General features: G+C 44.0%; 1 protein-coding gene across 3 annotated transcripts; it reads left to right on the top strand.

Annotated features, from left to right (window-relative positions):
- The first annotated feature begins 2,096 nt into the window (after window positions 1-2,096).
- On the top strand, window positions 2,097-14,761 carry LOC110157899 (pleckstrin homology domain-containing family O member 1-like). Of its 3 annotated transcripts, none has more exons than XM_055164347.1 (7): window positions 2,097-2,480; window positions 6,794-6,919; window positions 7,619-7,759; window positions 8,364-8,468; window positions 11,379-11,477; window positions 12,461-12,571; window positions 12,651-14,761. In XM_055164347.1, the coding sequence occupies exons 1-7, from the start codon at window positions 2,454-2,456 to the stop codon at window positions 13,080-13,082; spliced, it is 1,041 nt and encodes a 346-aa protein (XP_055020322.1). In that variant the 5' UTR covers window positions 2,097-2,453; the 3' UTR covers window positions 13,083-14,761. The 3 variants fall into 3 exon arrangements, with proteins under 3 accessions (XP_055020322.1, XP_055020323.1, XP_055020324.1); XM_055164348.1 differs by having other exon boundaries at window positions 12,654-14,761; XM_055164349.1 differs by lacking the exon at window positions 11,379-11,477.
- Window positions 14,762-18,251: the final 3,490 nt, after the last annotated feature.

The following is an 18,251-nucleotide window of genomic DNA, read 5'->3' on the forward strand; positions in this document are numbered from 1 at the left end:
AGCGCTAATGGGATGGGATTTAGAGTAATGACGTCACACAGTGCACCCACCAGCTCACAACAAACACGACGACACGACAACGACGAGAGATCGCACATGACAAAGAAGACCATTTAGACCTGGTTTAGTCCTGGTTTAAACCTGGTTTAGACCTGGTTTAGACCTGGTTTAAACCTGGTTTAGTCCTGGTTTAAACCTGGTTTAGACCTGGTTTAAACCTGATTTAGTCCTGGTTTAAACCTGGTTTAGTCCTGGTTTAAACCTGGTTTAGACCTGGTTTAGTCCTGGTTTAGACCTGGTTTAGACCTGGTTTAGTCCTGGTTTAGACCTGGTTTAGACCTAGTTTAGTCCTGGTTCAGACCTGGTTTAGTCCTGGTTTAGTCCTGGTTTAGACCTGGTTTAGACCTGGTTTAGTCCTGGATTAGACCTGGTTTATTCCTGGTTTAGTCCTGGTTTAGTCCTGGTTTAGACCTGGTTTAGTCCTGGTTTAGACCTGGTTTAGACCTGGTTTAGACCTGGTTTAGTCCTGCTTTAGACCTGGTTTACACCTGGTTTATTCCTGGTTTAGACCTGGTTTAGACCTGGTTTACACCTGGTTTATTCCTGGTTTAGTCCTGGTTTAGTCCTGGTTTAGACCTGGTTTAGACCTGGTTTAGTCCTGGATTAGAGCTGGTTTATTCCTGGTTTATTCCTGGTTTAGTCCTGGTTTAGACCTGGTTTAGACCTGGTTTATTCCTGGTTTATTCCTGGTTTAGACCTGGTTTAGTCCTGGTTTAAACCTGGTTTAGACCTGGTTTAGTCCTGGTTTAGACCTGGTTTATTCCTGGTTTATTCCTGGTTTATTCCTGGTTTAGTCCTGGTTTAGACCTGGTTTAGACCTGGTTTAGTCCTGGTTTAGTCCTGGTTTAGACCTGGTTTAGTCCTGGTTTAGACCTGGTTTAGTCCTGGTTTAGTCCTGGTTTAGACCTGGTTTAGACCTGGTTTAGACCTGGTTTAGTCCTGGTTTAGACCTGGTTTAGTCCTGGTTTAGTCCTGGTTTAGTCCTGGTTTAGACCTGGTTTATTCCTGGTTTAGTCCTGGTTTAGACCTGGTTTAGACCTGGTTTAGTCCTGGTTTAAACCTGGTTTAGTCCTGGTTTAGACCTGGTTTAAACCTGGTTTAGTCCTGGTTTAGACCTGGTTTAGACCTGGTTTAGTCCTGGTTTAGACCTGTTTTAGTCCTGGTTTAGTCCTGGTTTAGACCTGGTTTAGACCTGGTTTAGTCCTGGTTTAGTCCTGGTTTAGACCTGGTTTAGACCTGGTTTAGACCTGGTTTAGTCCTGGTTTAGTCCTGGTTTAGACCTGGTTTAGACCTGGTTTAGACCTGGTTTAGTCCTGGTTTAGACCTGGTTTAGACCTGGTTTAGGGGCCTTTTGGGGGCCTTTTCCCATGTTCTAGCATTGTTCCCTAATCAAAAACATGCCAGAAGAGATTTGAGATATCATCTACGCATGTTTGAATAATCTAGCGATCTCTCCTATTCAAACCCTCCTCACGGGCTCAGTCCTGGTTTAGTCCTGGTTCTGGTTCAGTCTTGGTTCAGTCCTTCTAGTACAGGATTGTACTTTCTAGCTTCAGTCACACACTTAAATTACATATGATATTTAAAGATGCACTGTGGAACTCTTAGAAGGATGTCATTGATTTGCTTGAAATGTTCCACAGTATGGCATTAAATGTTTATCAAGTTGTAAGTAATGCTTTTTATTGCTAAAAACTCGTGAAAAAACATGCATTTTTACTGTGAGTGGGGCCACCTCTCCACCTCTCCACAGATATGAAAGATGACCCCACTCCCAGTCAAAATTTGACCTTGTGGTATCACCTGCAAGTTTAATGGCAAACGGTGCACCCTCGAGAAGAAAAGTTGCATAGTGAACCTTTAAAATGCATTCAACTCTAAATACATAAATATAGTGAATGAAGCTGTAGCTGCAGGGCTGTTATTATGTAACACGGACACAAATGGGCTCGGCCTGTAGGGGGCGCCACGACTCTGCCCAAGAGCCGCGGAGCAGCGGGAGTCCCGGAGGAGGGGGTAACCGGACACCGAGGCATCTGCAGCTCCAGACCGGACAGGGAGCAGCGAAGAGCGGCCACGGAGAGGGAGACGACCGGGGACAGAGCGGAACACAAGCCCCGCAGAGACCGCACCAGAGTCGGGGAGAAGTGCACTAAAGCCGGTCACAAGTAGAGGAACAACCCGAGACCTGCGGAACAAAGCCGAGAGGAGTGTTCTCTCAGCGGGGAGGGGAGCGGAGTTTTCCCGTGAAGATTGTGTGAGCGGCGGGGAGCGGCGGGGAGCGGCGGGGAGGAGCACCGTGAGGCCGCGAAGGATCTTAGCCGGACCTCCCGCTCCTGTCCGCTGCACCTCTGCACTTTGTCCCTCGCTGCAGGAGCTCCAGTCCCGGCGTCATGAAGAAGAACAGCTCCGGTAAACGGGTGAGTACCCCTCTCCCCTGCACCCCCCACCCGTGACGTAACGCCCCTCCGCGGCTCTGAGCGGAGCAGCAGATGGAAAGTGTCCAAAGCAGACGCGTGTGAAACGCTTCAGAGACGCGGCGCGGAGGATTAAACGCGAGAGAAACGCGCAGAGCCAAAGTTAAGTTCTTTATACGTGCGCGCGCGTGACTGACAGGCGCGTGCACGCTCATGAATTATGCGCGTGCTTTGTGACGCACGCGGAGACGAGGATCATGTGACCTCGGGCTGGTCACGTGACACGCCCATTGTCTCTTTGTTGTTAAGTATGAGTCTGGGCTCTAAGGGTCTGGGAGGTGAAGAGGAGGAGGAGGAGGAGAGGCTGAGGAGGTGGTTCTGCTGCTGCGGTGAAGGAGGAGGGGTCTAACAGTCACCAACCAAAGAGATCTACACTGCTTTAAAGTCCAAACGTTTGACACACGGGGAGGGCACCTGACACACGGGGAGGGCACCTGACACACGGGGAGGGCACCTGACACACACGGGGAGGGCACCTGACACACAGGGAGGGCATCCGACACATGGGGAGGGCATCTGACACACGAGTTAGGGGCTGTGTTGTTGGATGGTGCTGAAAGTGAAACTAAATATGTTTTGAGGGACTAAACAAATCAGGATTTCACGGTGTAAAAGAGGGAGTTTTCTGTCCTCATGCATGCTTGAATAATCTAGTGATCTCTTCTGGGTTCTATTTACACCCTCCTTATTGCACGATTGTGTCCAATGATCCTACACCATCTATATGCTCTCTCTCTCTCTCTCTCTCTCTCTCTCTCATGTGGACAGGGCAGTGTTTTAGGAACAACAGGATGCCTCCTCTTCTAATGGAAATAACATTTTCAGTGACAGAGGACTCTGAAAATCAAAATAATGATGTGGCAGGCCAGTCCAAAATTTAAATTTCAGCAACTCAAAATGTGTCTCAATCTCTTGTGTGGCTCCACGTGCTTGTGTGCATGTTTGACAACGTCATGTCTCACTCCTAAAGAGACGATGGATGGAGTCTTGTGGGATGTCCTCCCAGATCTGTGTAAGGACATCACTGAGCTCCTGTAGAGTCTGAGGAGCAACCTGGAGGCGTCTGATGGACCCAACAATAATGTCCCAGAATGTTCTATCAGGTTTAAGTCAGGTCAGTTGTATCAATCTCTTCATCCTCCAGGTTCTGCCTGCAGACTCTTGCCACATGAGGCTGGACATTGTGGTGCATCAGGAGGAACCCAGGACCTACTGCACCAGCGTAGAGTCTGACAATGGGTTCAAGGATTTCATCCTGATACATAATGGCAGTCAGTCTGCTGTTTTCTAACCTGTAGAGATCTGTGTGTCCCTCCATGGATCTGCCTCTACAGAATATCACTGACCCACCATGTTACAGGCAGCAGAGCGTTCTCCTTGTCTTCTCCAGACTCTTCACAGGTGTTCAGGGTGAACCTGCTCTCATCTGTGAAAAGCACAGGGCCCCAGTGGTGGACTTACCAATTACCAATTATCAATCTGTGTAGTGAAATGCCAGTGAAGCTCCAGGGTGCTGGGTGGTGAGCACAGGGCCCACTACAGGATGTGGTGTCCTCAAGTCACCCTCATGAAGTGTGTTTGTGATTGTTTGGGCAGAGACACTCACACCAGTGGTCTTCTGGAGGTCATTCTGCAGGGCAGTGCTCAGCCTGTTCCTCCTGCACAAAGGAGTGGATATGGATCATGCTGATGGGTTCAGGCCCTTCTATGGCCCTGTCCAGCTCTCCTAGAGGAACTGCCTGTCTCCTGAAATCTCCTCCATGTTCTGGAGATTGTGCTGAAGACACACACACACACACACACACACATATATATATATATATATATATATTATATATATATATATATATATATATATATATATATATATATATATATATATATATATATATACATACATATATATTAGGGCTGGGTGCGTTAACTTTGCGCTAACTAATTAAGTCATTAACCCTCAGAGCCTTCAAGGTATTCATTGAATTCCGACAATTATTTTAACGCCAGTTTTTAATTATTTATTTATTTATTTTTATTGTAAACGTCTGTTTCTCACTGGCTTTTATTTTGAAAAAGTCCACCACGAGCGTTTCTTTAAGTTTGACGTCTTTTCTTTACACTTTTTTCACTTTTTTCTGACCATGTGAGATGCAACGTGCCCGAGCCTGGCCGGACCAGCCGTGCACTCTGAGCTGAACTTGTTTGTTTAGTTCAGTGCTGCAGGGGGAGTCACTGATTTACCCAGATACCACTGGAAGAAAAAATGTGATTGGTCCATTTCCATTCCATTATATTAACTCTTTGTTTCCCAAGAAATATCAGTTCAAGTTTATAACACTGATCTAGAAATTATTACTAGTGTAGTGTTACACTACTCACGGCATAAAAAATATTCAATAAATACATTAGAAGTACAAAAGTCCATTTAATTTTTTTTTTTGAGCCTTCCCTGATCACCTTGAAGGCTCTGAGGGTTCCCCTGTCAAAGAAATGCTGTTTGCACAACAAATGTGTGGCTCTTTCATTTACATTTCCAGTAAAAGTGCACTATACGCTATTTTTTAATCCATTAATTGGTTTTGCATATAACATGCGATTAATCGCGATTAATTGCGATTAATCGCTCGAACTCATGCGATTAATTGCAATACAAATTTTTTATTTTTGCTCAGCCCTAATACATATATATATATATATATATATATATATATATATATATATATATTAGGGGTGTCAAATTAGCGCGTTAATTGCGATTAATTAATTACAGTCATATTTAGCGCGTTATGTTTTTTAATCGCGTTAATCTCATTTTTAATCTCTAACTTTACTGTTTCTGTATGTGAGTTGCTTTATTATAAAACCTGTTTTTATGTGTTGTTGGGACAACAACATACACACACACACACACACACACACACAAAAAAAACCACATTTAAACATTTTTTTATTTCGGTAATTCCACTCATTGCCGGAAACCCACACAAAACGCGCACAGTAAAAGCGATGTAAACGTCATGTTCATGTTGGTGGCGTCAGTCACAATGGACGAGGTGGAAGAGCCAGTAGAACAGAGGCAGCAGTGCACAGGTAAAAACACATTTGTGTCTTGGAAATTATTCTCCCGACGTGAAATATAAAAGAAAATAACAAATATAAAATCGCCTACAACTTAAATGTCACTGGTGAAAACAACCTGATGATCATGATGTCTGCACTACTGTCCTATAGTGACCTGCCACATGAGGGGACACGCACACAAACACACACAAACACACACAAACACACACCTTCATCATCGTCATTAACCTCAGAACGCGCGGACCACGTTTCCTTCCGTAGTTACAGCGCGGACACCGACGTGCTCCCGTGCGCCGCGTGTGGATCGTGTTTTCTCGCATAAACTGCGCTTCCTCCTGTGCGCCTCTAAACCAGAACTAATCCAGTCCAGGACTAAACCAGGACTAAACCAAAACTAAAACCAGGTCTAAACCAGGTCTAAACCAAGACTAAACCAGAACTAACACCAGGACTAAAACCAGGATTAATCCATTCCAGGACTAAACTAGGACTAAAGTAGGACTAAAGCAGGTCTAAACCAGGACTCATATATAAAGCATTTCTCTATCAATAATATTTTTAATATGGTTAAGGAAAGACTGGACTTTTTATTGTCTTTAAGTAGACAAAAGTTATTATGTTCAGATTTCCTAGTCTTTGCTACTTTACAGCAAACAGTTTCTTATTCATGGAGACTTGGGCTCAACAGCCAATTTGGAGAGATTTGTTAAACAATAAATTACTTTATAAAGTCACTTTTTAAAATCTATATCAGTCTTTTGATCTGCCACAATAATGTAATAATGAATTTAAATGAAAATACCTCAAATTGAAGGCTTTTCTCAGCAATTTTCAGGTGAGATTAAAATGAGATTAATTAGATTAATTAATTACAGATCATAATTAATTAATCTCTAAATTTTTTTAATAGCATGACAGCACTAATATATATATACATAATATATATATAATATATATATATATATATATATATATATTTATTATATATATATATATATATATATATATATATATATATATATATATTTATTATATATATATATACACACACACACAGGTGTTATAAGTGATGATAATGAATATCTGTAGTAATAAAAGGATTGCGATACACATCTTTGTATAGATAAATGTATTACAAGAAGTCTGTAACTACATATTTCCTTTTTTCTCATCCGCAGGGAGGCCTGGAGCCGGATAAAACCGGGTGGATCCGGAAGTTCTGTGGAAAAGGCCTCTTCAGAGAAATCTGGAAAAACCGATTTGTGATTCTGAGACAAGATCAACTGTTCATCTGCCGTAAAGAGGTGAGACCTAGTTTAGTCCTGGTTTAGTCCTGGTTTAGTCCTGGTTTAGACCTGGCTTAATCCTAATTTAGGCCTAGTTTAGCCCTGGTTTAGTCCTGGTTCAGACCTGGTTTAGTCCTGGTTTAGTCATGGTTCAGACCTAGTTTAGTCCTGGTTTAGTCCTGGTTCGTTGGAGGTTTTCTGAGGACTGTATTTGTGAAACTGGAGCCGAGTGAAACATGAGCTCAAACCAAGAACAAGAGAAAGTCTCACACTTTCAATAAACCAGGACTAAACCAGAACTAAACCAGGACTAAACCAGAACTAAACCAGGACTAAACCAGGTCTGAACCAGAACTAAACCAGGATGTTTCAGATTGAGTTGAGATTGCGCCCCCTGCTGTAATCCTGGGTAATCTGAGGTAATCTCTGACACTGAGGTCATGTGATCTGAGGGATTAGAACCACAGACCTCAGCACTGCTCAAAGGCACGAGAGCAAACACAGAAGATCCTGTGATCTGGTTAGGATCCTGGATCCTGCTCAGGTCTGTGTGACGTCTGAGGAACAAAACAGCAACTAAGCATGCAAATCCTGCTCTGTATTTGAATATGATGTACAACTCAATAACACCTGGTTTAGTCCTGGTTTAGTCCTGGTTTAGACCTGGTTTAGTCCTGGTTTAGATTTGGTCTAACCCTGGTCTCTGGTCTCTCTCAGGTGAAGGAGCCTGGTCGGTCTGATGAGGTCTTGGATCTTTTGGACTTCGATCGTTGTGAGGAGGTCAGAAAGAATCGAAGCCGGAGCAAAAAGAGCCACAGCAAATTCCGACTCCTGCGCTTATCTGCACCTGGCAACATGGTGAGGAAGAGGAGGAGAGGAGGAGGACAGGAGGAGAGGAGGAGGAGGAGAGGAAGGGAGTAGGAGAAGGACAGGAGGAGGAGGGGAGAAGGAGGAGAGGAGGAGCAGAAGAGGGGATGAGGAGGAGGAGGGCAGGAGGAGTAGAGGAGAGGATGATCAGGAGGAGTAGAGGAGGGGATGAGGAGGAGGACAGGAGGAGTAGAGGAGAGGATGAGGAGAGAGGAGGATGAGGAGGAGGAGTAGAGGAGGGGATGAGGAGGAGGAGGACAGGAGAGTAGAGGAGGAGGAGGAGAGAGGAGGAGAGGAGGAGGAGGAGGAGGAGTAGAGGAGGGGAGAGGAGGAGGAGGACAGGAGGAGTAGAGGAGGGGAGGAGCAGGAGGAGGACAGGAGGAGTAGAGGAGGGGATGAGGAGGAGGAGGAGTAGAGGAGGGGATGAGGAGGAGGAGGACAGGAGGAGTAGAGGAGGGGATGAGGAGGAGTAGAGGAGGGGATGAGGAGGAGTAGAGGAGGGGATGAGGAGGAGGAGGAGTAGAGGAGGAGTAGAGGAGGGGATGAGGAGGAGATGATGCAGAGGAGGTGCAGATGATGATCTTGTATGTTGCAGGCGGCCACTCTGGTGTTTCTGGCCGTGAGTCCAGAGGAGAAAGAGTCCTGGATCCAGGTCTTGAACCTGGCCTTGACTAGAGCCAAGAACCGAGTCCTGGACGAGGTACACATCAGGACTAAAAAAAAGACTGGGACTGAATCCAGGACTAGGACTGGGATTTAGCCTGGATGTTAGACTAGACCAGAATTCAGACTAGGACTGGAATTTAGACTAGGATTGGGACCAGGAGCAGGACTAGGATTTATAGCCTGAGACTTTCCATAGAATTGAAAATATCCCTGATTTTGAATCCAGCTTCTACTCTTATTTCCTGGTTGGACAGAGCCAAAAATTGACTCACTGTTGCTTTAAGTGATGTAAAACTAGGCACAGGTGCTATCCACCAAAACAAGTCACAGTTAGACAAACATGAAAAGCAGTCACATGGACTTTAGGACCTGATCCCAGACCCGCTTCTTCTTTGGGTCCTGGCCCTGGCTCCTCTGTGACGTGACGCAGCCTCCAGGGGGAGCCATCGATCAGTTTGTGTTCAGTATTGATCAGTTCTGTATCGACCAGTGGAAAGAACAGTTTCTCTCTCTGGGCTCGTGAGAGTTTTACACTAAACCCATCCATTTATTTTTCCACTTGGATTTAAAGACACAGAGGAACATGTGTCACAGTGCAAACACACATACACACAAAAGCACACACACATGCACATACACACAAACGCACACACACATACACACAAACGCACACACACATACACATACACACAAACGCACACACACATACACATACACACAAAAGCACACACACATGCACATACACACAAACGCACACACACATGCACATACACACAAACGCACACACACATGCACATACACACAAAAGCACACACACATGTACATACACACAAACGCACACACACATGCACATACACACAAACGCACACACACATGCACATACACACGAACACACACACACATACATACAAACGCACACACACATGCACATACACACAAACGCACACACACGCACACACACACACACACACATACACACAAACGCACACACACATGCACACACACACAAACACACACATACACACAAACGCACACACACATACACACAAACACATACACACAAACGCACACACACATGCACATACACACAAACGCACACACACATGCACATACACACAAACACACACACATGCACATACACACAAACGCACACACACATGCACATACACACAAACGCACACACACGCACACACATACACACAAACGCACACACACACATGCACACACACACAAACACACACATACACACAAACGCATACACACATACACACAAACGCACACACACATGCACATACACACAAACACACACACACATGCACATACACACAAACGCACACACACATGCACATACACACAAACGCACACACACACACACATACACACAAACGCACACACACATGCACACAAACGCACACACACATACACACAAACGCACACACACATACACACAAACGCACACACACACGCACACACACACATACACATACACACACACACAGGCATACACACACACATGCATGCACATACGCACTACTCAAATGACTTTTCTAAACCATTCTACATTCATGGGAGTTGTGTTTGTTTGTACAGTGAAGTCTGAGCTCTAGAGAAATGCAAAGGAACAGCTTCTGAATACATTTTTTTAAAATAAAAATAAAACGCCAATGTTGTCAACTCTGTCCAACACACAAAAACACAAACAAATGTTTTTTTTTTACAATCCAATTTGCGATCTATGTTGTAAAAAAGGCTATTTACCATTGTGTCTAATTCAAATATATCTGAAAACTTTAATTGCATTTATATACTTTTATGAACATTTGTGTTTCATAATATCTCAATTTCCAAACATATTTTTTCTATTTTAATGTTATAAAATACATTTCTGTAAATAATCAACACTAATCAGGCTGTAGACTTCTATGTTCTTGATCACCAAAACTGTTGTAATGTTCCTATAGTTACTGCCACCAGCGTCTCCAGGTGGAGGCTTCAGGAAGCCCACACACACTGACCGATACCTGGTGTTTGATTCACACCACCCACTGCAGCACAAACTTGGAGTTATTCGAACACTATGACACAGGGCCCAAGTGGTTCCTCCAAGCACAGAGGGAAAGGAGAAAGAAGAACAACATGTGCAGAAAGCTCTCTCTGTTTGTGGAGATCCAAAAGGGGCTTTCAATAGAACAAAGAGAGCTAAAAAAAAAACAGGACAATAGAAAATCAGAACTATTGTATGTATGTATGTATGTATGTATGTATGTATGTGTATGTATGTATGTATGTATGTATGTATGCATGTATGCATGCATGCATGCATGTATGTATATATGTATGTGTGTGTATGTATGCATGTATGTATGTATGTATGCATGCATGCATGCATGTATGTAAGTATATATCTATGTATGTATGTTTGAATGTATGTATGTATGTATGTATGCATGCATGTATGTATGTGTGTGCGTATGTATGTATGCACGTATGTATGTATGTAAGTATATATGTATGTTTGTATGTATGTAAGTATATATGTATGTTTGTATGTATGTAAGTATATATGTACGTTTGTATGTATGTATGTAAGTATATATGTATGTTTGTATGTATGTATGTAAGTATATTTGTATGTATGTATGTAAGTATATATGTATGTTTGTATGTATGTATGAATGTATGTATGGGACTATTCCTAACACCTTGAACAAGTGTGTGTGTTAGTTTCAGAGTAGTTTCAGTGTAGTTAGCTCCTCCCTGCAGGCAGATATAAGGCAGTGTCTGATTAGAACTGAAGACACACCCTGAATGAGCTGCGAAACATACTGACTCAAAAACTTTTTCCACTTGACTGTATTTCATTTTCCTTTTGCTATGGGTTAACACCCCCAAAGTAATGTCACAACAACAAATCAATATTTACTGTGTTTGGTTGCTGCCGTAGGTGACAGTGGAGGACGCGCAGCTTGCTCACCTGACCAGGGACCGGGTCCGGATCCCCCACACGCGCCGCCTACCCACACGGGGACACCTGCTGGCTGTGGTACCCTACTACACATCTGATCTGATTTAACCATACTCCCACTGCACTACTGCAACTGCTACTACTACAACTACTACTATTACAACTACTACTATTACCAGTGGTAGTAGTGATGCCCCCGAAATGCTGCCCTGTCAGCCCGTGCCTAGGACCGCCCCTGCTACTGTTACAACTGCTACTACTACTACTACTACTACTACTACTACTGCTACTACTCGTATTTCGTATTTCTGCAGTTGATGATTTTTGTAAGCACAGAGAAAAGGTTCTCCTACTTTTATTTTACTTTTGAGAAGCATCAAGTCCTAGGCTCAGATTCAAGTCCAGGCTCAAGTCCAAGTCTTAGTCCATCAAATCAAGTCTCAAGTCTCCAGAATAGAGACTCAGGTCTGATTACGCTACTGCTACTCTGTGATCATGTCATACTCTCAGATGGGGTCAGAGTCATACACTGTATATATTATATTTAAATGGACATAGCTAACCCCCTAGCTGACACATTCCAAACAGGAAGTGAGCACGGTGGAGCTATCGGCTCCATGCACTGTGCCTTCAGATCACTTTGTATTGAGAAAATATCTTTCCTTTCTCTGTAACAGCTACTGTCAGACTGCTCATTTTGGTCTTAAAATCAATTCCTATTCTTGGTATGGAACTTCGCTCCTATGACTGCAAGCCTCTGTGAGCTTCATTTGACTTGGCGTCAAACACTGTGGGTGACATCACACTCCTTTAGTCCACTTCTTTATACAGTTTATGGGTCAAAGATTTTTTTCTATTGACCACATTGTACCACATTGACCACCTTTACCATGAAATCGCCGAAAGGAAAATACACAGACACAAGAACCCACAACACAAATCTGCATGTGAGGCAGGTTCCTCTGAGCTGACCCGTGTGTGTCTGACATGATTTGACAGTTTGATGTGGTAATATTATCTGAAACACAGAACAGCCCTTTGACTTCTGATCCTGTCCTCAGGCCTCTGCATCCTCAGACGGTGCCCTCACTCTGGATCTGATCCACGAAGAAGACCCTGGTCCCGGGTCCAAGACCGAGACCCCCATAAAACCCCACACCCTCCCCAGACAGGTCTGGACCAGGGTTCTGACATGCTTTAGTCCTGCTTTAGTCCTAGTTTTGTACTGATTTAGACCTGGTTTATTTCCAGCAGGTGGTGCCGGCGAGTAAGCCCGTATCATCGGAGAAGAGTCTGTCTCTGGACCAGATCCCCCGAGACTCAAGTCCTGATCTCGAGTCCAAGTCCGACTCTAAGTCTGGGTCTATCTCACGGCTCCAAGAACTGATCCAGGAGAAAATCCAGAGGACGGAGCAGCTGCTGACGGAACTCAGGCCAGACTCAGGTCTGAAGCAGGACCAGGAACTAAACCCAGATCAGGGACTGAACCAGGACCAGGGACTGAACCAGGACCAGGAACCAAACCAGGACTTGCAGCAGGAACGAGAGGAAGTCCAGAGGCTGCTGACTGAGGCTCGGGACCAGTGGAACCAGGCTCACCAAGTCCTGAGTCAAGTCCAAGAGCTGAAGGACCTGTACCAGCGCATGGACCCCAGCACGAACACCAACACTAACCCGAGCTAGCACCAGCAGCACCAGGACTCAAGTTTATGGATTATTTTACAATCTGTTTCATTCTGTTTTCATTATCGACTTTTGAAGGTCGTTTACAGGCTTTATTTAAATCAAAAATAATATGAAACTATTTTTAGCACAAACCTGAAGTGTAGCACACATGTGTTTCCCAAAGCCTGGGGACCTCGTCTCGGCACTCCCGCTCCAGTCCTCATGTCCTCATGTCCTCTGCAGGCATGTGTCCTCTGCTTGGTGAGCATTTTAGCATATTACCAAGTGTACCAGAGATCGCTATGGGTTTTCCAGGGCAGATGCCAATTGTTTAGAACCCAGAGAAAGAGCTCTGCTGATCATTTTTACAACTTTCTCCAAACTATGTCATTTAAAGAGAGGGTATTCTGCAAAATCAACTTTTTTTTTAGCTTTCCCATGTTATAACGTTGTTCCTCATCAAAAACATGCTTCAGGAGATTTTAGGGATTCAAACCCTCTGTACAGTTAGCAGTATGAGCCTGTATCCCCCACCCATGCTCCCCACACAACACATTTTGATAAATATACAAAAACATGATACAAAACTGTACACAGCATCTTGACATACATGTTGTGATGTGCAGTAGTGCTCTGAAAGGGGAGTGACTGAAAAGAGGAGCGCTGGGAGCAAAGAGAGGGGAGAATAAGAACGTCAAAAACAAAAGTGAAACTTATAAAACATATAAAAGTGCACTATGTAACTTCTGTCACCTGCTTGCTTCTATGGAGATGTCACTGCTCTGCCTGGAATGTTCCACAGTGACATTAAACAGCTCTATTTTACATTTATTCAATTACAGGTGTTATAGTTTTACCTAGAACAAAAACAATAATTTTGATGGTGAGCAGAGTCACCAATCCACAGATCTGACCTGTGTGATCTGGTTTGGTCTCCATGAAGATAGAAAGGTTTAATGCCATACTGTGGAACATTCCAGACACAGCTTGAAGAATTATTTTATGGGCCCCCACCAGAAAAGTTACTCAGTGCACCTTAAATATGTTGGTTTTGGGTGAATATAGTATTTTCAAAACAATCAAAGGTAACATGGAGATCTAAATATGTTATGTGTTACAGTTAATTCCCCATAGAAGTCAAATACCCCCACTTTAAATGTACTCCAAACTCATTCACAGCCCTGTTTGACTTAAGAGATCTGTAGTCATGTTTAGTGCAGTTATCTCATCACATTCAAGTGTTCAAATCAAAGTTTATGCATGTTGTACAGGCAGCAGGTTGGCCAAAATTCCCACTGGCCTGTGCTGGATATTTAAGGTTGACAGCCAATCATTTAAAAAGGGTATATTTATGGGTTTATGTCAGATGGGACAAAGACAGAGGACAAATGTTCTTACAATGACACTAAAATGTACTTGAACGTAAAGGCAGGACTGTCTCTGCTGCCTGTTCCATGAGCCTGTGTTTGGGATAAGGAAGGACAGTGGGGTCAGAAGGACAGGGTTAGGGTTTTTAGGAGTGTCATGGGGGAACAAAAAGCCCTGTCCACAGTTGCTCATTTACCCCAGATGCCCTCCCAAACGCAGCCTTGCACACACTCTGGGTTTGGGACATGTCTGTTCAAATATGAGCCATAAAAAGCAATTCTTAAACTCTGTGAAGAATTGTTGAACTTGTTTTGCACATAAAAAAAAACAATGCAATTTGATTTAAACAATAAAAATGTGAGAATTTAACATCTGGATAAGAATTTGTCCCTGACGTTTTGAAAACTATCCAGCTTTAGACCTTTTTCAGTCCAGTTTAGATCTGGATTGGATTAGTCCTGGTTTAGTCCTGATTTAGTCCTGGTTTAGACTTGGATTAGTCCTGGTTTAGCCCTGGTTTAGTCCTAGTTTATGCTTGGATTAGTCTTGGTTTAGTCCTAGTTTATGCTTGGATTAGTCCTGGTTTAGTCCTGGTTTAGTCGTGGTTTAGTCCTAGTTTATGCTTGGATTAGTCCTGGTTTAGTCTTAGTTTATGCTTAGATTAGTCCTGGTTTAGTCCTAGTATAGTCCTGATTTAGTCCTGGTATAGTCCTGGTTTAGTCCTGGTTTAGTCCTGGTTTAGTCCTGGTTTAGGCTTGGATTAGTCCTGGTTTAGTCCTGATTTAGTCCTGGTATAGCCCTGGTTTAGTCCTGATTTAGTCCTGGTATAGTCCTGGTTTAGGCTTGGATTAGTCCTGGTTTAGTCCTGATTTAGTCCTGGTATAGCCCTGGTTTAGTCCTGATTTAGTCCTGGTATAGTCCTGGTTTAGGCTTGGATTAGTCCTGGTTTAGTCCTGGTGTAGTCCTGATTTAGTCCTGGTATAGTCCTGGTTTAGTCCTTGTTTAGGCTTGGATTAGTCCTGGTTTAGTCCTGGTTTAGTCCTGATTTAGTCCTGGTATAGTCCTGGTTTAGTCCTGGTTTAGTCCTGATTTAGTCCTGGTTTAGGCTTGGATTAGTCCTGATTTAGTCCTGGTATAGCCCTGGTTTAGTCTTGATTTAGTCCTGGTATAGTCCTGGTTTAGGCTTGGATTAGTCCTGGTTTAGTCCTGGTGTAGTCCTGATTTAGTCCTGGTATAGTCCTGGTTTAGTCCTTGTTTAGGCTTGGATTAGTCCTGGTTTAGTCCTGGTTTAGTCCTGATTTAGTCCTGGTATAGTCCTGGTTTAGTCCTGGTTTAGTCCTGGTTTAGTCCTGATTTAGTCCTGGTTTAGGCTTGGATTAGTCCTGGTTTAGTCCTGGTTTAGTCCTGATTTAGTCCTGGTATAGCCCTGGTTTAGTCCTGATTTAGTCCTGGTATAGTCCTGGTTTAGGCTTGGATTAGTCCTGGTGTAGTCCTGATTTAGTCCTGGTATAGTCCTGGTTTAGTCCTGGTTTAGGCTTGGATTAGTCCTGGTTTATGTTGCTTCTCATTTGTTTCTGTTGTACTTTAGGCAAATCACCAAATCCATGTGACAGTGACATGAGGGCCAAGAGAGTCTGAGGAGTCATGATTCTGTCTGTATTTGTGTTATTCTCTGTGTTTTCATCAGACATCTCCAAAAGTCAAGGTCACATCTACAAATATTTTTCCATCAGTGATAAGTTTCATTCTCTCTCTGTATTTCCCCAACACCACAACATGTGGGAGCATCTGACACACTCAACATCTACAGATTAACTACAAACATTTGACCTGCCCCCATCTCAGTCTTACACTATAGAGAGACAGGAGGACGGGAGGGCATCTGACACACAGGGTACAGGAGGATGGCAGGGCATCACATGGGGCAGAATTGGAGGAAACGAAAAATTGCTTCTAAACCTTTTCAGGCAGCACCATCATGTGGACAAACGAAGCATCACTACATTTTCAAACTTGACTTGAACCTGCCTCTATCCTGGCTTTACAACTGCTACTACAAAAAAAAAAAATGTGTTAAAGCAAATTTTGTGACATGATTTTCCAGGAGTTAAGTAATCAGAAAATCTAGTTAAATTACCACTTTTTTGTCAGTTAAGATGTAGTTCCTCTATGCAGGGTTCCCGTGGTCATGGAAATCCTGGAGATGTCATGGAAATTGAAAATGTCACTTTCCAGGCCTGTAAAAGTCATGGAATTTTGCAAATTCAATGAAAGTTTTGGAAAAGTCATGGAATTTTAGTATCTCTTTCACACAACTCCAGTGTTCTGTTAAGTTATTATTAGGCTAGTATGATTATTTCCGAACATCTGCACCTTTTGTTTAAAACAGGGGTCTCAGACTCGCGGCCCGGGGGCCAACTGCGGCCCGCGGAAGGATTTTTTGCGGCCCTCCACTTGATTACAAAGAATAATGTCAGTGCGGCCCGCGGTAGATGTACGCACAATCCCACCCCCCTACCGCGGGCCGCACTGACAGATGAACCTGCAATCGGTGCCCATACAGATTCACAGCAGATTATTAACGCAGTTTACATCCCAAAACTCAATTTACAGCAGTTATGAAGCAACGAGTCTAAGTGGATCTGTTAATACAAGTACACGTGCACATACGGCGTCACCGAAGAACCAAAACAAACCACACATGGTGGTACACGTGTGCACTTCACTTTATGCTCCCACAACCACAGCATCAGAGCGCAGAGGAGGCGCTGACGCAATTCCCCTGTTCATAAGTATGGGACCTTTATTGGAGGGGGTAATAAGAAATAAAAAGACATTGACAGTCTGTTTATCTGTTCAACACTCGGTGCGTAACTTGCTGGCAACTCGATGACCAAGCTCCACATATGTGTCGCCGAAATCCACGCGCACTCAGCGGCAAACACAGCTGTCCCATCAATATGCAAGCGCCACAAAACTGCAGTGATCTATTCCAGAGGCTTGGCGACATGTTAGCAAAAAGTACGAGGCAAAAACAAGCGTCTTCCATCCATGTTTGACATACGAGAAACAGATACACTCCAGTGTGGCGCTTTCACACCGGCAAACGAACCAAAACTGGTCCAATTAACGAGCCTCTGTATCCCGGTAGAACAGTGATATCTCCAGTAACCAATACTGATGTTCCCTGTTAAAACCGCGGGTCGTCCTCATCTTATCACCATGAACTCATAAAACAGCAACATAGAACTTTCTACAAACTCACCGCATCAGTTCTGAGTTCGGGTAACAGCAGAAGCCAACAGCGTTCAGCGTAGCGCGCAGCTCCTCAGGACGGCGCTGGAGTCTGGTTCTTGGTCTTCTGTCGTCCTACAAGCGCGTTGGTCAGATGGTCCGGAGGCTCCATCCTCCATGTGCTGGTTCCAGACGGTGGCGAGCAAGACCAGTGCGCAATGACTGGGTCTGAGCGGGTATGTTCCGCCGTCTGCGCGATGGTTCCGTGTTCCGTGCGGGGAAAGTGAGAATGTTCTGTGGACTACACCTACAGGTCTGTGCTGCTCCTGTCCTCCGCGCTCAAGAACCGCGGCTGGTTCCGAGGTGGTGCAAAGCATCCGGACAGAACGTGAATCCAGTTTAGTTGGTGTCCGCATTTGGTTCTTCCCGGGAAAAGCGCTTTTCACTCACCGCTCCACGTCATCTGAGCCCGGACAGAACCGGAGCTGCTCCTGCTGGTTCGGGGCTCTGGTTTGGATCTAGTCCGACTGTATTTCTCACACTAGGCTAAAAGCAGGACATTTTTTAAAGGTGAATCAATTGAAT

Source organism: Boleophthalmus pectinirostris, unplaced genomic scaffold, assembly GCF_026225935.1.
Source record: "Boleophthalmus pectinirostris isolate CB_2022bp ecotype Guang Dong unplaced genomic scaffold, ASM2622593v1 HiC_scaffold_6, whole genome shotgun sequence".
Lineage (NCBI taxonomy): Eukaryota > Metazoa > Chordata > Actinopteri > Gobiiformes > Gobiidae > Boleophthalmus > Boleophthalmus pectinirostris.

Excerpts from the sequence above, each read along its gene's own strand:
- LOC110157899 (XM_055164347.1), top strand. The coding sequence starts at position 2,454 with ATGAAGAAGAACAGCTCCGGTAAACGG. Across the intron at positions 6,920-7,618 it reads TGTTCATCTGCCGTAAAGAG|GTGAAGGAGCCTGGTCGGTC; the intron begins GTGAGACCTAGT and ends GGTCTCTCTCAG. Across the intron at positions 8,469-11,378 it reads AGAACCGAGTCCTGGACGAG|GTGACAGTGGAGGACGCGCA; the intron begins GTACACATCAGG and ends TTGCTGCCGTAG.